At 39.5% G+C, this 22,457-nt stretch overlaps 1 protein-coding gene across 1 annotated transcript in view; it reads left to right on the top strand.

Annotated features, from left to right (window-relative positions):
• ESR2 (estrogen receptor 2) overlaps positions 1-22,457 on the top strand; it is a gene marked incomplete at its 5' end in the record, with an annotated part of 54,544 nt that overhangs the window by 22,326 nt on the left and 9,761 nt on the right. The window contains 3 exons of the mRNA XM_081314223.1: positions 2,990-3,289; positions 13,913-14,051; positions 14,783-14,916. Of these exons, the coding sequence (XP_081170349.1) occupies positions 2,990-3,289; positions 13,913-14,051; positions 14,783-14,916 (573 nt within the window). The remainder of the gene's footprint in view (positions 1-2,989; positions 3,290-13,912; positions 14,052-14,782; positions 14,917-22,457) is intronic.

The raw sequence follows: 22,457 nt of genomic DNA, 5'->3' as shown, positions 1-22,457 counted from the left end.
AACTCAAATACTTTGGCCACCTAATGAGAAGGAAGGACTCACTGGAAAAGAGCCTAATGCTGGAAAAGGTTGAGGGCAAGAGAAGAATGGGACGACAGAGAATGAGGTGGCTGGATGGAGTCACTGAAGCAGTAGGTGTGAGCTTAAATGGACTCCAGAAGATGGTAGAGGACAGGAAGGCCTGGAGGAATGTTGTCCATGGGGTTGCGATGGGTCAGACACTACTTCGCAACTAACAACAACAATGAATATGGGTTCACCACTTTTCTGGAATAGCATTAGATCTCTCCCTCAAAAGACCCTAAAAATGTCAGTTGATTATCATCTGATAACTGGGGTGGTTTTGAACAAGCTTGCAAAACATTTGTGTAAACCAAAGTGAGCTTTATCAGATACAGTAGTTATACCTACCATTCTAACCAATTGCCAAAACTTGCCTTCTTCCTGGTCTCAGCCCCATTCAATCTTAAGGAGGATGGAGGAATAGTTTCCCTTCCTTGTTGGGCAGGAAGGAAAACAAGTGAAGCGTAAAGTACCTAGCCTGTCTTTAACATGCCCTACATCAGTGATGGCGAACCTTTTAGAGTCCAAGTGCCCCAAAACCACCCCCGCCCCGCCTGCTCTAGCAGGAGACCCTCTATACCATTCCAGACAAATGGCTGCCCAGTCTCTTCTTAAAAGCCTCCAGTGATGGAGCATCCACAACTTCTGAAGGAAAGCTGTTGCACTACTTAATTGTTCTCAATGTTTGTAGGTAAGAATCTGCTACTAAATTTCAGCTGCAGAACTTTACAGTAGGAGTAGCTTTCTTTCCTCAAATGCTTGTCTCAGAAGTAAATCAGCAATGCAATTATTGTTCTGTTCATATACATATCTGTACTTTATACTTTCCTTTTTGTCTTTTGAATAGAGTAGCACATGGGCAGGAGGGGTACTTAAACTTCCTTTCAGTAACAGTTCTAAGTGCTGTGACTAGGTAGTTGCAGGCCAGAAGATAGTGGACCACAGGAAAGTGAAGCAAAGGCTATGATCCCCTCATATTTCTCTGCCTTTAAATCTGCCCTTCTTCTCTTTTCCAGTGTGCACAGCAGCAACAATGTCCCTGACTGAGAATCTTAAAAATGTAGGGCTGTTGTGTTTGAAATTCCACTTCAGCTTCCATTTAACAACACCCACCACCCCCTCCCCCAGGCTTCACAGAGAGCTGCTTCATGGATACAGTTCCAAACAAGGCTGAGGAAGATATGAGGAATGGTCTATGGCTACACACTGTTTGAATCAGAGTAAATGTCTTGGGTGGAAATTCCTGCTGAGCTCCATGTGGATGCCAGGAAATATTTGTTTGCTGTCCATAGTCAGATCAGCAGCTAGTTTTCTGGCTACACCATACAGTATTTGCAAAGTGAGTCACTGTTCTTAGAAAGGCAGATAAACTATGTTTGAGTTGATTCCATTTCTATTGTATTTATGGGTAGCTTTAAATGCCAAGACAGAAACTGTGGTGGTATCTGTAAATTTAGCTCGATTAAGCCATGAAAACTTTGGTAGTTGGGAACTTTTTGGATTGAACATATAAAAGGCAGTAGAAACATACAAGCAGGTATTTGAAGAATCAGATCCAATTTCAGAATATGTGTGTTTCTCTCTCTCTCTCTCTCTCTCTCTCTCTCTCTCTCTCTCTCTCTCTCTCTCTCTCTCTCTCTCTCTCTCTCTCTCTCTGTGTGTGTGTGTGTGTGTGTGTGTGTGTGTGTGAGAGAGAGAGAGAGAGAGACAGACAGACAGACAGACAGACAGACAGACAGACATGGAGATTAGAGACAGAGAGAAACATGGAGACCCCCAGAGACAGATAACAGAATTGTGTATCTAGTTAACAAGTTTCAGGATTAAGAAAAAAGTTTGATAATATTTTTTTAATAATACAGTTGTTGATCAACTGCTGGGGAGGAGGTGGGGTCTGTGTGTAGAATGGTCCTTTTGTGGGATCTGCTATACTAGGACAGACTAATTATGGGAGAATGGCACAGATCTGGGAAATTGAGCGCTTTGTTCTCTGGACGCAGTGTCATTAAATTAAGATTTCATTATGCCAAACTAGACCTACATTGTGCCTTCACTCTAGCAAATTTGCAGCATCTTTCTGCATCATGCAGACCCTTTATATGGATGTTGTTTGTCCAGAATTCAGAAAATAGTTGATTTAGAGCCAAATCAATTGCTTGGCTTCCTACCATCTACCCAGGATCCTGATTCCAATCAGCTCGTCTCTTGTTGCCAGGGCTCTTTTCTGATGATAAAAATGTATCATACCAGAGTATCAAAGTCTACAATAAGGATCTTGATAATATCCTATGCCCCAGATTTAGTCCCCAAGTCCTCTTTCAATAGCTTCCAAAGCCCCCCAAATAAGAAGCAACAATAAGCCTCCAATAAGATTAACACCTATTTTATTTTTTACTGTTTTTATTTTTGACTGCCATGTTACTAGAAATCCTTGGAGGATGATTTTTAAAAAAATATTTGATGCAAAAATGTTGCTTTGTTTTTAGATAGATGGATATATCATCCCCATCACTAAATTGTTTACTTCATGGTACAGAATAGACAATTAGTGTTTTATTTCAATTTCCCTACTTTTATATATATTTAGTCATTCACTCATTCAATTTCTATAGCTGCCCAACTCAACCAACAGCTTACAATTCTAAAATGATAAAACAATGTATATCATAAGAATATTGAAACAATAAAACATTTTTTGTTAATATTTGCTATAGTTTTGCTAGTTGAACTGAATATCACACAATGCTCTGATCTGGGTATAGGGATTAGATGTGTGCAAACTAAACTGGAAATTTTCCAACATGGATCTGGTACACTTTTGGAAAATTGGCAATCAACTCATACCTTTTAGGTACCCATGTATAATTAATATAGTGACTGAGTTACAGGAATATTAAATTAGGTCAATTATTTTTCAAAATTACAGGTTCAAGAAGAGAGCGTTGTGGGTATCGTATCATTCGCCGTCATCGCAATCCAGAAGATTTGGTGCATTGTGTAGGCAAAGGGAAAAAGAATAATGACAATATAATCCAAGCGAAAGAAGCATTGGGCAATGTGCTAAGCCCAGAACAGTTTGTCTCCATATTACTTGAAGCTGAACCACCAAATGTGTTGGTGAGTCGCCCCAACAGGCCATTTACAGAAGCTTCCATGATGATGTCCTTGACGAAACTTGCAGACAAAGAATTGGTCCATATGATTGGTTGGGCGAAAAAGATCCCTGGTAAGGAATTTGAAAACTCCTATGTTTAGAGTGGAGCTTGTGCTAAATGACATTTAAAAAAATAAGTATTGACAAAAATATATTTTTAAACAAACCTTAGGGCCTACAAGAAAAGCATATGAAACATTGCATTGTTATTTGGTAATACAACCTTGGTAAGGCCATTGTTGTGGAACAAAAGTAGAATCACAGAACATAAGATTTCACAGGATTAAGGAAACCATCTATAGTAGTCTAATCCACAGCCCAGTATAGGCATATGCTACTATGACATCTCTGACAAAATTATAAAGCATATTTAAACTTTCCCAGTGCAGGTGAATGACCAGCTTCCAAGACAGGCTGTTCAATGTTTGAACAGCTTTTACTGTCCAGCTTTTTTCCCTCAAGTTCAACCAAATTTATTGTCTTATAATTCACAACTACTGTTTCTTTTCTTGCCCTATCTTCTGGACCAACTCTGAAAAATTCTGGACCATGTTCTATATCAAGGGTCCCCAACCCCTGGGCTGTGGCCCATTACTGAATCATTCGGAACCAAGCCTTAGAAGTGGCGGGCGGGTGTGTTTCCATCCCCTCTCGCATGAACAGTGACTTCATGCCTGCACTCAAGCTCCATTTGCATGAGTGGCAGGCACATGTGTCTGCCATTCAAGCAAATGGAGCTGTGTGTGCTCATGCCTGCTACTCACACGGACCCATTCCCTCCCCACTGCCAGTCTGCAAAGTCAGACAGGTTGGGGAATCCTGTTCTATATGAAACTCTTCAAATATTTGAAGACACTACTATGTCTCCTGAATGAAATATTCTAGATGCAGCCTAATTAAAGCAGAATAAAGAGGAACAAGGACTTCTTTTGATTCAACATTATATTTGTGCTGATGCAGTATAGGACTACACCTGCTGTTTTCGCAACTGCATCACATTATAGCTAATATTCAGCTTGTGAGTCACCCAGATCATTTTAATAATAATAATAATAATAATAATAATAATAATAATAATAATAATAATAATAATAATAATAATAATAATAATAATAATAATAATAATAAGTTGGAAGGGACCTTGGAGGTCATCTAGTCCAACCCCCTGCTCAGGCAGGAAACCCTATACCATTTCAGACAAGTGGCTGGTCAGTCTCTTCTTAAAAACTTCCAGTGTTGGAGCATTCACCACTTCTGGAGGCAGGTTGTTCCACTGGTTAATTGTTCTAACTATCAGGAAGTTTCTCCTTAGTTCTAGGTTGCTTCTCTCCTTGACTAGTTTCCATCCATTGCTTCTTGTCCTGCTTTCAGGTGCTTTGGAGAATAGCTTGACTCCCTCTTCTTTGTGGCAGCCCCTAAGATATTGGAACACTGCTATCATGTCACCCCTCACCCTTCTCTTTGTTAAACTACACATACCCAATTCCAGCAACCGTTCCCTATATGTTTTAGCCTTCAGTCCCCCAATCATCTTTGTTGCTCTTCTCTGTACTCTTTCTAGAGTCTCGACATCTTTTTTACATCGTGGTGCCCAAAACTGGATGCAGTATTCCTGGTGTGGCCTTACCAAGGCATTGTAAAGTGGTATTAGTACTTCACGCGATCTTGATTCTATCCCTCTGTTAATGCAGCCTAGCACTGTGTTGGCTTTTTTGGCAGCTGCAGCACACTGCTGGCTCATATTGAAGTGATTGTCCACTAGGACACCAAGATCTCTCTCACAGTTGCTGCTATTGAGCAAGGTACCACCTATACTATACCTGTGCATTTGATTTTTCCTGCCTAAATGTAGAACCTTACTTTTTTCACAATTGAATTTCATTTTCTTAGATAGTGCCCAGTGTTTGAGTCTGTCCAGATCCTCCTATATCTTAAGCCTGTCTTCTGGAGTATTGGCTATTCCTGCCAGCTTGGTGTCGTCTGCAAATTTGATGAGTTCCCCATCTGTCCCCTCATCCAAATTGTTGATGAAGATGTTGAAGAGCACTGGGCCCAGAACAGAGCCCTGGGGTACCCCACTACACACCTCCTTCCATGTAGATGCAGTTCTATTGAGGACCACACACTGAGTACGGCCTGTCAGCCAGCTACGAATCCATCTGGTGGTGATTTTTTGTATTGCTTCCCTTTATAGTCATACCTATGATTTGTTGTGATTCAGGGTCAGCCTGTGGGTTCGGCAGTTGGGTCGGATGACTCAGAGGAGGAGGAGGGGGGTGTTGAAGAGCTTGCTGATGATGGCTTTGAGGCTCCGCAGAGCCCTCAGCCAGGCCCCTCCCACCTGGTGGAGACCCAGCTGTGTGAGCCTGACAGCGTGGATGAAGATGACCCACAGCTGGCCCTGTTCAAGGACGCCTGACGCAGGAGGCAGTCAATCAGGAGTAAACAGAGGAAGGCAATGGGGCACCTCAGAAGGAGGCAGAGAGAGGCCACGCCCTGAGCTGTATTTAAGGGGAATGTGTGGGAGGCCTGGTTTGCTGAAGGCAACCGCTTGGATAGTTCCTGTTTCATAGCTTCTGTTTCATGGTTGGTGTCTGTTTTATGTTAAATTTGGCAGGCTTTATTCCAGCCTCTTGCCGTTTGTAAAGGGGTTGTCCCTGCCTTTTCTGCAGGGCCGGTAGCAGGCTGGTACAGAACATGATTACCCCCACCCCACCCCCCCAGTGCAAATAGATTTTGCATTTATCACTGTGGAAATTTAATCTTGTTAGACTTTGCCTAAAGTATAAGTTTGTCAAGATCGTCCTGAATCTTGATTCTGTTCTCTAAAGCAGTATCTCTCAATCTTAGCAACTTTAAGATATGTGGACTTCAATTCCCATAATTCTCTAGTCAGAATGCTTGGCTCAATAATCTCATCTACTCCTTCACTTCAAGTATTTTCCTCACTTTTCCTGGCTGATCTTTTAATAAGTAGACTGGAGAAATACTACTTATGCTCCCAGTGCCTTAAAGGCCCTTGCAACATCTTCAGTATTGTGCTTAACTATGCCATTTGGTCCCACATGCATCTCTAAGAAGTAGCCTTAAAATGTCTTGGGGACCTTGTCATGACATCAAAAGTGTGTACCACAGGAAGCCAGCATGCTTCTCTTGATAAGCTGTTCAGCTAATAAATTGCCTCTTCAATGCCATTCAGTAGGGAGTATCCAATCCCTGTCTCTCAGCTTTTCTTCATTTCAGGGCAGAGTGGAATCTTTCTCTTGCAGAATCTAGAGTCCTGTTTTTTAGTCCTTGAGGATTGTGGCAGTTGCTTGTCACCTACCCGTATAGGTTTGGAAACATCATCAACATAGAAACTCTAGAATCTGTTCTGAAGTTTCACAGTATAACAACTTGTATTGATATTAACAGAATTGAAAGGGATCTTGGAGGTCTTTGAGTCCATTGCCCTGCCCAAGCAGAAAAACCTATATCATTCTGGACAAATGGCTGGCCAATTTCTTTTTAGAAACCTCCAGTTTCGGAAGGCAAGCATTCTACTGATCAATTGTTTCACTATTAGGAAATTTCTCCTTGGTTCTAGTTGAATCTCTCCTTGATAAGTTTACATATATTACTTCTTATCTTCCCTGAGATGCTTTAGAGAATAGGTTGTCTCCCTCTTCTTTGTGTCAGCCTTTCAATTATTAGAAGACTACTATCATGTCAACTCAGTCCTTCTTTTCATTAGACTAAACATACAGGTAGTCCTTAAATAACGATCACAACTGAGCCAAAATTTCTGTTGTTAAGTGAAACATTTATTAAGTGACCTTTGCCCCATTTTATGACCTTTCCTGCCTTACTTGTAAGTGAATCTCTGCAGTTGATAAGTTAGTAAGTAATTCAGTTGTTAAGTGAATCTGCCTTTCCCATTGACTTTGCTAATCAGGTGATCACATGATCTTGGGACACAGCAATGGTCATAAATATGAATCAGTTGCCAAGCGCTCCTGATCTGAATTTTGATCACGTAACCTTGGGGATGCTGCAAAGGTCGTAAATGTGAAAAACAGTCATAAGTCACATTTTTCAGTGCCATCGTAACTTTGAATGGTCACCAAAGGAACTGTTGTAAGTTGAGGACTACCTATATCCAGTTCCTGCAACCACTGATCATATGTTTTAGACTCCAGACTCCAGTCCCCTAATAATCTTTGTTGTTCTATTCTGCATTCTTTCTGGAGTCTCAACATCTTTTTTGTATCATGGTGATTAGAACTGGATGCAGTCAGTGGTGGGATTCAAATATGTGAACAACTGGTTCTCTGCGTGGATGCCGTTTCTGGAAGTCCATTCTGGGCCTGGGCAACAAAAAATTAGCTACCGGTTTTGCCAAAGTGGTATGAACTGGCTGAATCCCACTACTGGATGCAGTATTCCAAATAGGGTCTTATCAAGGCAGTCTATAGCAGCACTAATACTTCAGGTGATTGTGATACTTTCCCTCTGTTGATGCAACCTATGTCTACATTTGCTTTTTTGGCAGCTGCAGCATAGGTAAGTGGTTGTCCACCAGGACTCCTAGATCCCTTTCAGTTACTGCTGTGGAGCCAGATACCAACTATTCTACACCTGTGCATTTGGTTCTTCTTGCCTAAGTGTAAAATCTTTCTTTTCTCACCACTGAATTGGTGATATATTTGGTCCTTTTTGTTCCAAGTAGGCAACTTGGGGGTCCCTGAGGTGTTTTTTTTTAAAAAAAATAACATTACACTTAAAAAAATAACATTACACTTAGAACCCAATTTCCTGTTTTGAAAAGATTTTTACCCATTTGTATTAAAAACTTGGATTTCTCTATTGCTATCTTTAGATAGCAGTGGCTTCCCAGTGTGAGGAAATAATCTAATAATCTAATCTAGTAATAATCTAATCTTCTAACTATATACTTTACCCAATGTCTAAGATTTTCTTCTCCTCTATAAAGAATATTATTTTCAATTGATCCGCTATGACTGGTCCTGTTTCCTAGTTTGCTTAGAAAACCCTGGTTAGCTAATTTGATGGGTTGGTTTTTTTTACATTTTTAAAGTAGAAATAATCCTAGCTCTATGAGAAAAATAGCTATGGCTAAATAGTACCTTAAAAATAAGGTATTTTGATTTCTTTTTGTTGTAACAATATTAAAAGTATGGTAAGGGATAAGGAAAAAACAAAAAAGACCCCAAATTAGACACAACTTTTAAATCATGAGATCTTTGGGGATGATTAAATAGAAACTCCATGTTAGTTATTGCTGGCATCATATATGGATACGTAAATCTGAAGCCCTTATTTACCAGCAATTATTAACAAGACCAGGTTAACTTTAGTGGAAGTCATATTCTTTTTCTTTAAGACTTATCGTCATTCTGTTTGCAGATCCTGGGCACATCTTGAATCTGCAGATGGCTCCCATTTAAATATGGTTTGGACCATTTTGACTGTATGTTGTCAGCAAGGTTTAATTCGACGTTCAAGTAATGAAGTCAAAATAGCTAGAACTGTGGTAGCTCAGACTGAATAATTAAAAACTCTACTAAAGAACAGTGGCTTTATAAAATCAAAAGTTAAGAAAGGCCTTTAGGCCAGGGGTGTCAAACTCAATTTCATTGAGGGCCGCATCAGCATTGCGGTTGCCCTCAGGGGGCCGGGTGGGTATGGCCAGGGTGGGCGTGGCCTACTGGGTGGGCGTGGCTAAAGTGTGTATGGCCTACTGGGTGGGCGTGGCCAGCTCTACATCATTCGCATCAAGGGTGCCTATGGGGGCCTGGGCAGGAGTGGGACAGATCTGAGGGTCTCTGGCAGAAGGAGGGTCTCTGGGCCAGGGCCAAGGCAGTGGAGGCCGTTACCTCACTGTTTCCAGGATGGCTTCATGGGCCACATGAAACCACTTTGCGGGCCGGATCCGGCCCCTGGGCCTTGTGTTTGACAAGTCTGCTTTAGGCCATCAGCTCCAACCTTCTGCTCAGAAAATAGGTTCCTATTAAAGCATCATGACAGGTGGCTACACAGTTTCTGCATCTACAGGTAGTCCTCCACTTATAACAATTTGTTTGGTGACCATTCAAAGTTACAGTGGCACTGAAAAATGTGATTTATGACCATTTTTCCAAGTTACAAACTTTGCAGCACCCCCATGATCATGTGAACCAAATACAGATGCTTGACAACTGGTTCATTTTTATGACCCTTGCTGTATCCCAAGATTATGTGATCCCCTTTTCAGTTTTCAGTTTGAGCACAGTTAACAAAATTTAACTAAATTTTTCCCTAAATGTTTTTTAAATAAAAAATATTTTGCAACTGAAAAACAAAATATATGTTTTTTAAAATAATAATAATAATGAAGGACTTACTTTGCACAAAAACAATACAGTAGTCTACTGTCTACTGCCTACAGCCTACTGCCTTTTCATTAAAAGTCTTAAATGAAATTTGGAGGTATTGATGTCCTGAATGGCGGTCCGATGATAGTAATTTTACTTTGATCATTGGAAAATTCTAGACATTCGCATTTCAGCTGGGAAATGAATTCGTTTTCACTTTTTATTACTGTTCCTGCTTATTTTGTCACTCACGGTGATGGAGGTAAAAAGTGTGTAATTCTGCTGCCCTTCCAATTCAATCCATTTTTGTAGTAAATGCACTTGTTATTTTTTCCCTCCCACTTTAAAAAAAACAACCCCTCTAACTTGGATCCAAACATATTCATATTTAGAACAGCACTTTGAAATAAATGTGGCTTAATGTAACCATGACTAACTGAAGTTCTACTGATTTTCATAGGTCTACCACAGATATGACTAAGCCTCCAAACCTCTTTTTTTACAAACATTTGTCTTCATCAGTATTGTTTCTTTTGTTTCAGAGTGTCCTGTTTTCCTTATTAATCTGACTCTCAGGAGAAACACTATCTAAATTCAATCTGTATAATCAAATTGGCATTCTTTATGTATATTGTAAGGGACGCGGTGGCTCAGTGGGTTAGGACGCTGAGCTTGTCGATCAGAAGGTCGGCAGTTTGGCGGGTTGAATCCCGAGTGCCGCGTAACAGAGTGAGCGCCTGTTACTCGTCCCAGCTTCTGCCAACCTAGCAGTTCGAAAGCACGTAAAAATGCAAGTAGAAAAATAGGGACCGCTCCGGTGGGAAGGTAACAGCGTTCCGTGCGCCTTTGGTGTCTAGTCATGCCGGCCACATGACCACGGAGATGTCCTCGGACAAGCGCTGGCTCTTCGGCTTTGAAACGGAGATGAGCACCGGCCCCTAGAGTCGGAAACGACTAGCACACATGTGCGGGGGAACCTTTACCTTTACCTTTATGTATATTGTAGGATACATGTGTGGTGCGAGAAAGTTAGAAGGCAGAATAGAAGTGTGATCATATTAAAAAACCGATACTGCACATATTAAGATACGTAGCCCTCAAAATCTCTAAAAGCTAGCCACTAAATTATAAATGTTATTGAGATAAAATATTAAAACTACTAAACATGTGGCTATCAACAATTATACTCTTGCATTGAATTTATTAAATTTTATTTTATTTAAAACTAACACCTTTACCTTGACACTGTATTCAAAGAGGACATTCATTGTTTAGTTTAAAAAGTTTATTCATCTCTAGTTTGTAAGAAGAGTGTTGTGTGAACATTCATCCAGACTTAAAACTGGAAGTGCTTTGGACAACGAGATGGTGACATATAAATTAATAAAGAAACAAATAAATAAATAGCTAATGCAGGGATGTCAAACTCAATTTCATTGAGGGCCGCATCAGCATTGTGATTGTCCTAGGGGGGCCAGGTGGGTGTGGCCAGGGTGGGCGTGGCCTACTGGGTGGGCATGGCTGGAGTGCATGTGGCCTATTGGGTGGGCATAGCCAGCTCTACATCATTCGCATCAAGGGTACCTATGGGGGCCTGGGCAGGAGTGGGACAGATCTGAGGGTCTGTGGCAGAAGGAGATGGGACCAGGGCAAGTGCCAAGGCATGGTTCACTGGAGGAGCCTCACTGTTCCTCTCAGGCCATGTGGGGGGGCTGGATGGTGCCACAGAGGTCAAATGCCCAGCCCAGCCCTCAAGCACCCGCTGAACTAAGCCCAGCCCCACTTCCCCAAGGGGGTGCCCAGCTGCACTTACCTCCTCAAGGCTGCTGCTGCTGTGCTTGATCTCCTTAGCCAGGTTGCTTATGATGGGTATGAGGGCAAAGTTAAGAGGGAGGGCTACTCCCTCTCCACGTGAAGAGACCTGGCTTTGTATCCAAAGCTTCCTTAGCAATTGGATGGGAGACCCCCAGGATAGGCCAGGAGGAGGGGGCAAGGGGATGGTGAAAGGGCAGCAGGAAAGGACTAAGGCAGGCCTTCCCTCAGACCCTCCCTCTTCCTTCCTTCCTTCCTTCCTTCCTTCCTTCCTTCCTTCCTTCCTTCCTTCCTTCCTTCCTTCCTTCCTTCCTTCCTTCGAGTGGTGGGAAAATATTTGAGATGAGGGAGGGAGAAAAACAGGCAAGAAATGCAGCTGGGGAGGTGTCATCCTTCATGAGGAATGAAGAAATGCACCATCGCCTGGAAGTGGCCAGCACATGGCCCTCACCTACTTCACATATCTGGCTTGGTGGGCTCAGGGGGAGGGGTTGCTATGAGCAGCATGAGAGTCGATGTTACATGCCCAATGCTGCCCAGCCCCCAGCCTGCCTGGTTTTGGCAGGGAGCGGGGTGCTCTCCTCACAGTGCTGAGAGGCTGAGCCTGGTGGCATGAATCTGAAGAGAAGTGCAATGCTGCCCAGCCCCTAGCCTGCCCGAAGTAGCCAGGGCCATGTGCTGGCCACTTCCAGGCAATGGTGCATTTCTTCATTCCTCACAAAGGGTGATACCTCCCCAGTGCGTACCTAGTGGGCGGGACCAATGCAGCAGGGGCTGTTCCCTGTTTCCAGGATGGGTTTGCGGGCCACATGAAACCACTTCATGGGCCGCATCCGGCCCTTGTGTTTGACATGTCTGAGCTAACAGCTCTGCTGTTCTGCTGAGATTTGGGGAAGATCTTTTCCTAATCTGCAGTATTGTGGTTTATAACCTGCCTCCAGAAGCTTTGAATGCTTCAACACTGGAAGTTTTTAAGAAGAGACTGGACAGCCATTTGTTCAAAATGATACAGGGTTTCCTGCCTGAGCAGGGGGTTGGACTAGATGACTTCCATCATCGTCGTCATCATCATCATCATTATTATTATTATTATTATTATTATTATTATTATTATTATTATTATGCTTTTATTCATAAAACATGAAACTCAGTCAACTGAACACTCAAATTGACTGGCACTAATGGTTGACACGGGTTGCTGCCAGCATCCTAGATATCAACCAGGTATCTCCTTAAAATGTAAGATGTTCCAAGTAGCGCAGTTTTTTGTAGCTTTGCTGGAGTTATTGCAGGAAGCTGCAATTTCTTGATGTATTTTGCAAAGTTTTTGGACATAGTTCCCATTATTATTATTATTATTATTATTATTATTATTATTATTATTATTAGTAGTAGTAGTAGTAGTAGTAGTAGTGGTAGTAGTAGTAGTAGTAGTATCTCCTTCTATTATTTCTGTCTTTGTTTATGACCTAAAAATGTGGTGAAGTGCAGCATTATACAAAAGGGAGACTTTGTCGCTATTATTGTCTGCAGATTGAAAATACAAAAATAGTCTACCATTAAATTTATTAAAGGCATTCACCCTTCATGTTCCTAAGAAAGAACATTTAGATAAGCAATTGGTTTCTTTATCCATCATCATCTACCTATTTCATTTAGTAATAACTTCAGGGAGCTAAGTACATATTAGTCTGGAACTGAAATGGGAGCATTAGAAGAGCATACAAAATTGCAAATTAAATGTAGAAGAAAGTGTTGAAGATTCCCTCAAAGGATAATTAATCTGATTCATGTGGATTCTAAAATACATGAAATATCAGTTGAGCTGCAGGAAAAAAACCGGGAAATGAAGGCAAAATAGGGAAATACCTATTCAGGTCATAGATGTAGGATCAAATAGTTTTGTGGTTCACTTCTTACATTGTCCCCATAAATACCTTAGCATTTTAAAGTATATAGAAGATTGACTTAATAAAAAACAATATACTTTAAATATGTTCCATCAGTTAAACAATGTTACCCTTTGGGACCCAGGATCCTTATTGTCTGGAACTATAACACACACACCCCATCGATATCCATTATGTCACTTAGGAAATTGTTAAAGACCTGGTGGTCCTTTCAGCCCTTGGGGGTAAAGGTGATTTCAGCTATGGTTGGTTTATCTTTACATTTGTTCTTCAGGTAATTTCTTTTACAAAATTTTAACATGTCTGGTAGAACCCCTTACAATGGGTATCCAGTATGTACAGTATTTATTTATTAATTAATCACATTGATAAAGCCAAAATCCATATGTCTGCCACCCAGTATAGATAGTAGTTGAAGGAAGGAAGGGTCCATCACTTGGAATCAACAGTTGACAAACTTCTAAGAATTGAGGTCATAGATTTTCTAATTTCAAGTGAATCAAGAAGATAACTTTGAATTTTTAATAATTTATATTGTTCTAGGGACAGGAAAGGAGTGTGTATTTGGTTATTCATGATGTAAGTATGCCTTCTCCTTTCCTTTCCTCCTTCTTTTAAAGGCTTCATAGAGCTGAGTCTATATGATCAAGTAAGGCTTTTGGAAAGCTGTTGGTTGGAAGTATTAATGGTGGGTCTAATGTGGAGATCCATTGATCACCCAGGGAAGCTCATATTTGCACCAGATCTTGTGCTTGACAGGTGAGAATTAAGTATTGTTGGACTTGCACGTATGTTTGGAAGTTACAATTTGAATGAAAATGCATTAGCAAACAAACCCAATTCAGGACGGCCCAAATATTTTCTCCTGCATGAACTATCATAGTTAACATTCAGTTCACCCCTGCCCATTCTCTTCTGCAGATTTACTGGCAAGGATATTAAAAGAAGCGTTACCAATTCCTTAACAAGTTTTCAGTTGGAAAGGCTCTAGAAAGTATTTTGTACCAGTCAAGTGCTAGGCTGGGCAATCTTTTTATAGCCACAAACGATTTTTTGACTACTGCTTTTTCAGATTGCAAGAAACTGTATGGAGGGCACAGTTGTGATTTCACTAGTCAAAACAAGGCTGGAATTTTTGGTCATTCTGGAAATATGTGTGGGATGTTAGGCTGAACAAAATATAGTTATTTTAGAAGGAGGTTTTAAGCATCAGAGCAGCAAGACAGAAAAAGAAACTGTTGGAAGCAAGAAAGTTAAAAGAATATGATCGTGAATTAGATTGTAATGAAGGTATGATTTTACCTTTTATAAAATAAAGATAAGAATTTTGTGTTGAACCCTTACATTTAATGCTTAAAATACATACAGTGTACGTAAACTATGAATCACTGAATACAGGCCAAATGTGATGTATGTTGGAATAAAATGCAGTATTTTGATGGAAAGCATGCTTTGTATGTCAAGTAATCCTCTGACTATTTTCAAATTAGGGAAGAGGGAAAATGTGTAGAAGGAATTTTGGAAATATTTGACATGCTCTTGGCAACAACTTCAAGGCTCCGAGAGCTGAAATTGCAGCACAAAGAATATCTCTGTGTCAAGGCGATGATTCTTCTCAATTCCAGTGAGTAGAAGTTTCAGTCATGTCAAGCTGTGCTTATTATTGTGACAAAAAGTTGGCTTGTGGTAGGAAAAATTCAAAGGACACAAGAGCTGTTAACATGAATGAAATAAAAACATCCGAAGTGCTTTTCCATTCCTTATATTATAATGGTTTTATACCTAAGACCAAGGTCACTATATTGTGCCATTCTGCATGATTGTGAGTGTGCGACCAGTTGTTTTCCTAGCTGTTTCTATGGAATTATGTTTGTATATTCTAGATCAGTGTTTCTCCACAATCTCTGGGGGCTATTCCTTTGATTGACCTCCAGATACAAGATGATCAAATTGAGCAAGTTACTTCATCAACCCAACAAGCATATGAATCAGTGATAGATACAATTGTGCTTGAGAAACTAATCATCAGAATTAAACTCAAGTGCCTATCTGGTAGAAATGCTTCTAAAAGCTTTGAAAACATATCTGTATTCAAATTTTCAAATTTTATTTTAGGAAACTTTTAGATAGCTCTTGTTGAAAGTAGGTGAACTTTATAAACTTTTAAATGGTGTATGAATTATGAATATATTTCTTTTGGCTTACTCTTATAATTAATTATGGCATTATCTTGAATGAGGCATTCATGTGAGACACTGTTTTTCTATTTAAAATGTACACTGGGTATCAGTATTTTCAGAGTCATTTTCTTAACAACTGTTTAGTTAATTTAGCTGATTAGCTCAGCTAACTTGACTGAAAATAATCACCCTTAGTATTTTTAGGATGTTGTAAACTATTGTTTTGCTCTAAAGCATTTTGTCTTGGACACTTCAGTGTGTATGGAGGAACAATGTAATGGGCAAAGAAAAGGTTGAATAAGCAACTATATTGAGAAGGAAATAAAGAGTGACAAAATGAATATATGCTGCAAAGTAAGCAGAGTTGCAAATTCTTAAAGCCTTTCCATACTGTATGCTGCTATTTATGAACTGCGCATAAATGCTGTTATGCTGATTTCATGATTGCTTGCCTTCTTGGCTTGGTCTCATGATTGTTTGTCTCTCCAATTGCATACCATATTTTGCAAGATGAACTGGATTTTCCAAGGATTCCAAAGAAGGGAAATAGATGAGCATTGGTGTAAAACAGCCAATCAATGCTCATTTCTTCTACTTAATCACTGTGCTTATTATCCTACCCACCTGCCACTGCTCTGTTTTCAACAACAGTTCTATCTTTCTTCACAAAGAGTAGAAGCATAAGCTTTTCTAACATTCTTTCTCCCTGTATACACACAATCTATATGATCCTTGAGGGAGATGGACAGTGTAGAAACGTGAACTATAAATGAATAAACAATGTGTATTGGAGGGGCAGTTAGTAAAATATATCTTCTGATGGGACAGTTGCAAGAGTAGTTAAATCTTTTTTTGAAACTGTTAACAAATGCAAAGAAGCCAAGAAAAAAAAATCTTTGATGGCATATCAGCAAGCTACCAAAACTTTGTTCCAAGAGGCCCCTGAACTGGTCTGAACAAAATAGAGTTGGAAAGTAAAAAATAAGGCAGAATTACCAGTTATGCTAATTACCATAGTAGGAACTGTGTGACTTAAAGTCACAGCCTGGTATCCTGGAAAGGGTGCCAGGCTGTAAAATATGGTTAGTTGTTTGGTTGTTGGCTGGTTGATTGATTGGCCACAAAACAGCTTTCTTTTTAATCTGGTGTTTTTTTCTCCCAAGATTTTACATACATAGAATAAATGTATGTATGTAATAAATACATAAAATATTTATTTTTGCTGTGTTTTTTTATCAGTATGATCATTTGGTCTTACGACATCTAGATTTTTTTTTATCAATGAGAGTTGTACAACATACATTGTGACTCATAAATCAAATATTTTATTAAAAATGGTCTACTGTTCTGATATCAATACAATATAAATATGACTTAAATTTATACAGTTGTATTAATATGTATTAAATCATTTAAAGTAATTAAATCTTAATGTTCATGCATTCTGAAATGTACACCTTAGTCTATGATTTGTAAGCAGATACAACACATTAAGAACAGCAACTTTTCTACTTGATAGATATTTTATGATATTCTTTTTGTTGGATTTTTTTTGAAAAGAAGAAATAGATAATGTCTTCTTCAGATCTTGCTACCAAGAATAAACAAGCATGTGTTGATAAATAACCAAAGGATCTCCTTCCTAACCCCGTCCCACTCTCCCCCAAATCTATACAACTGCAAATGAGGAATAGGTAATTGTATTTTGTGAGCCATATGTGGCCAACGACCCAGCTTTTTGAAAACTTCAGTCTCCCAGAACATACTGCCAACATTCAGCAACAATTTGGTGGACTTTGGAAGTGTGATATCCTGCTAATTCTTAGCATGAAATAAACAGCTAGACTTTTGGCTAGACTGAGCATAGTGTCATTTACAGTGCCTGCAGATGCCATTGTATGCACAACACACTCTCATAATAGCATCCACAGAATTCTAAAAATATATTAAATCTAATAGAAAAATGTTAAATTACCGTACTGAAAGCTCATGAGTTTCTGAAATCTCCTGAAATGTTATTGTTTTGGTTTTTTTTTTAAATTTTGTGGGTTAGGGAAAGGGGAAAGGAGGTGTCCCACCAGGGTAGAGATTATAATTCAGAAGACCCTGGAGATAGGGATTAGCTGGGAGAAATGCTCTTGTACTATCCTCCTTGCTGCACAGCTGCATCCCCACCTGGACTGTTGGACCTCATTACATGGCGGTGTAGATGTCATCCAGCCTTTTGGGTGCAGAGGAAGGTAAATTAATGTTTCTGTGGATTGAATTCCTGTCTCACATGGTTAGTTTAAATGGCCAAGGTGGCAATAGGAGACTCTGTCAAGAGGTAGTGAATAAATTCTTTGAATATTTATTCAAATATTAAGTTCCTAGATAAATATGACCACTAAAAATGCAGTGGAAAATTGAGATACTTTTGCATAAATAGTTGAGTGATTTTATAGATGGTAGATAGTTAGCTAGCTAGCTAGCAAGCTAGCTAGCTAAGCAGGCAGGCAGGCAGAGATAGATGATAGATGATAGATTTTGTGTGTGTGTGTGTGTGTGTGTGTGTGTGTTTGTGTGTGTGTGTGTAGAGAGAGAGAGAGAGAGATGGAGAGAGAGAGAGAGGCAAGCAGGGAGGCAGACAGACAGAGACAGAGAGATATATTAGACACACACACACACACACACACACACACAGAGAGAGAGAGAGAGAGAGAGAGAGAGAGAGAGGGAGGGAGGGAGAGAGGGAGGGAGAGAGAGAGAGAATGAATGATAGAAATAGTACATTTCCCCCAACTGACCTGTAAATCAGCATTAAACCAATTTGGGCATCAGCATTAAACCAATTTGAATGGAGCAATTCCACTGGCAACATAAATAGCGTCTGCATTTGCTGTATCTGTATGTATGTGAATTAAAGACAGAAGAATACAAACTTCTGTTGAAAATCCATAGCAGTGTGCCAACTCCTGTTTTGAATAGCTTTAGATAACTTCTCCATCTTTGCAACACAGTGTCTGAAATGCCAGTGTAGGTCTAACTGACCTCACAGCTACTAAACAAGCTAAACATTTAACACTTCATTTTACTTTCCTGGAAAACTGCCAATCTGCTGCCATCCTATTCTAAGCTCTGTAGAGCTGACTCCAAAAGTGATACCTATAAATTGAGTGACTGAGGTCATTCTCTTGCCCATTTCTTTCTTCTCATTGGTTCTCACTTTTCACCCTGGAAAGGGCAACCATCTCAGCTATCAGCACATCAAAAGGCAGCCTTTCCAACTCATGCATGTTTATATAACTAGGGTTGCCAGCTAACCAGGAAGAAATTGATCTGGCTGGAATTAGCAGGGAGATTTGGAAGAATCTGTAAATTTTATCTCTGATTTAACAGATCCCTATTTAGTGGACTTCACATGTAGTGGATCAGATTTCTGTCCAGTCATTTCCTCCACCACCCCCATTATGGATATTTTTTGCATCTATCTATGTTAGACAGTTACATTAATTTGTGGCAATTAATGTCTTTGTGTAATGTAACATTTTTATAAAACAATGCAAATCACATTATGTGGAGTTATGATGCAAATAATGTATTTTGTGTTATGGTGCAAACTGTGTATTTTATATTTAATAGACAATTGGGAATATCAGAAATCCTCCCTTCAAGTAGTCTCTTAACTTGAAATTTTCCTGAACTAAGTAATGAGTTATTTCACAGGCATAGCTCATAGTGCAGAAATGAAAAAGTGAGGAGCTACTAGATGTCAGCTACTTCTTTGGTCACAGTTGTGCAGTATTATAGCCCAAGAGGGTATTTGAGGGAAACTGTGGGAGGGAACTGTTCCTACTTATTAGAAAACATCGTTCAGATACATTTAGTACTTGATAAGATCCAGTGTGCATGTTTGTAATTTTCATATACTTTGTAACTACAGTAAGGTAGAAACATGGGTTAAACGCCAGTACTTCCTCCCCCCCCCCCCCACTACTCTTCCCCCCTTCCTCTCCCAACACCATTTTCCTCTGGATTTTCAAGAGAAACTTTTCAGAAATGAGGAAGTTCATTGTCCCAGTTGCTGCTTCATAATGGAGATTGGATTATTATTATTTTTTCATTCAAAGCTAATATGGTGTCTGTTCTCAGCACTGTTTAATGGTGTTCTCTATTTTTTAATCTATATGTTCCCACCAATTTTTCATTACTCGTACGTGATAATTTTACAGATGTCCTAGTAAATCATTTTGGTGACTGTTATGCCATTGCTTATAATCAGTTCCTGTGATCTTGCATGAGCTGAAATATGAATTACTGTTTCTTCCGCTTCTTTGTACAACCTGCACTTTGAAATTTCATGATTTTTCAGTTCTGGCCTTGATTGCATGAGCTTAAATAGCTTGCTCTTGCACAGCTAAAATCAACCCTTCAGTTTCTTTTTTTTTAATGTTAGTTACAAGCCATTGCCCGGTTTTATTGTTATCCATTTTCCCCTAAACTTTTTGTAGAAACAGACCTTGTAATACTTTTCCTTGCCAGTATTCTATTTTGTTATTACATTATTTTGATATTCGTTTTTTGTTTCCTGAAAATTTAGTAAGTTCCAATTTTTAACTTGTATTGATGCTTCTTCTTGGCTGTCTTTTACATCATAGGCCAATTCGTGCTTTTCTTCTTTAACAGTTAGTTTGACCTGAGGAAAACCTCTGCCTCCATTTTTGAGGAGCAGGTCTAATCTATCAATATTACTATAGGGATATGATACATAGTGAATAGTCATCAATTTTCTTGTTTTTCAGTCCAAACTGTCCAGGTTGGCTTGTGTCCAGTTAATAATTCCAGCATTGTATTGTATCTCAGGTCTGCCCAAGTATTGACAGCTCTAATAGTGTTTCCTCCATTCAGTTTTGTCTAGCAATTTTTTTTACTCTTTGCATGTTTTTTTTACTAATCTCATTTTTAACTTGTCCACACTTTATGTTATCCAGCTGTAGAATGCCCAGATATTTAGGCTTCATCCTGATGGTTCTAGACCAATTTCTATTGCTATATCTTTGCTAAAAATTCAATGTTTTCAATTACATTTGTCAACGCTGCTAACATCAGATGTTCTTGCTTTGACAACAGATGGTAATGTAGCCATCTTGTCTCTTTCACTTTTAGAGTTAGATGATGCTGGGAGGGGGGATGTGGATGAGAGTCCAGTTAGTCATAACTACAATAACTCAGCCGTGGGAATCAAGGTTATTGCATCCAGAGCTGATAAAGATTTGGTGGGCTGAAGAGCTGGGGAGAAAGCCTGTGCTTCAAGCTAATTGGGGGATGTGATTTATGACTATTAATTGGAGGAGGGAATAGTGCTTTGCTACTTTGTGCCCGGAGTGGTGGTGGTGAATTCAGTTTTGGTTTTTAACTATGTAGTGCTGATATTTTGTTTCTCAAATAAACGATTAAGGTAAACAATGCCTCAAAGTTCTTTTTAAGAATTTCATCTGTCGGAACCATGACATTATTATTATTATTATGGTCTGTTGAACAGTCAGCCAGATGTTCAGATTGGTTTTTGTCTGCCTATTGAGTCCTTCCCAAGGACCTGGGATATGTGGATGTTTGACGGTGTTAGATTGTAGGATGAAAGCTGTTCTAGTAAAGCTGTCTTTTGCAATTTATTGATGGTGAATTTATCAATGCCGATGGTGTTCAAATGGTGTTCCAGTTGTTTTGGGATTGTGCCCAAGGGGCCTATATCTATTAGTACTATAATAATAATAAACCTTTATTGTCAAAGTACATGTGTACATTGAGATTAGCTGAGCCTCCCCCCGTGCTCTCTCCCCCCAACACACAGTGACAACAAACCCTCCATCCTACCACACCACGTGAACCAACTACACCACACACCGGCCTCCCAAGTCAGTTCTGCATAAATTCACAGAGATTATGTCCCATTTAAAAGCCTAACAGCCCATGGATAAAAGCTATTTTTCAGCCTGTTGGTACGGCTGTATATATTCCTATATCTCCTACCGGATGGTAGGAGAGTAAAGAGATACCGTCCAGGGTGTGAGTCATCCCTGAGAATCTTCCTCACTCTTCCAAGGCAACGAGCCCTGGCGATGTCATCCAGTGGTGTCAGGGGACAGCCCACAATGTCTTGTGCTGTGCTCACTACCCTCTGTAATACTTTCCTGTCTGCGGCTGTCAGACCAGCATACCAAACCACAATACCGTACGAGAGGATGCTCTCTATAGTAGACCGGTAAAAGAGGTCTACTATATAAATAAAATTATTAAATTATTAAATTATTATATTACTACCTTTGCTTTTTTTTTACCACAGTCATTCTATTTCTATTTGCAGGTCTTTGTATTTTATTTTTTTCTTTATTATCTTCTTTCTTTATTATCTTCTTTCTCTTCCATTCTGCTGTCTTCAGGTACTGACACATCCACTATACAGACTTTTTTTGTCTTTGTTGTCGACAATTGTTAAGTCTGGGGTGTGACAGGTGCCTGTCTTTTTGAAATCTAAAGTCCCAGAGCACTTTAGCTTTTTCATTTCCTATTACTTTATTTTATGGTCCCACCAGTTCTTCCCTGCAGGCTAATGATATTTCTATCAGATATTCTGATAGACCATTTTTGTTACTTTGTTATGGCATTGTTTGTGGTCAGTCTGTGCAATCTTCTTGCAGCAGCTAATCAGGTGGATCTACTGTTTCTTCAGCTTCTTTGCAGAAGCAGCTGTCTTCTCAATTCTGGCTTTGTATGCATTTGTTCTTGTGGTTTGGTCTTGTGCAGCCAGAAATAGCTGTCTCTTTCTTCAGCTTTTCTGATACATTGTTGTTGTTGTTGTTGTTGTTACTATTATTATTATTTATTAGAAAATTTTATTAAATGTACATTTAAAAACAAAAGTGGACATGATTCAACTTCCCTAGCTACAACACTACTATTAGTATTACCTTATGTTACAGAAAGAAATAACAAAAACTTAAAATAC

The sequence above is a fragment of the Vipera berus genome, assembly GCF_964194415.1.
Source record: "Vipera berus genome assembly, chromosome: 1".
NCBI lineage: Eukaryota > Metazoa > Chordata > Lepidosauria > Squamata > Viperidae > Vipera > Vipera berus.
This window is presented reverse-complemented; position numbering and strand designations above follow the sequence as displayed.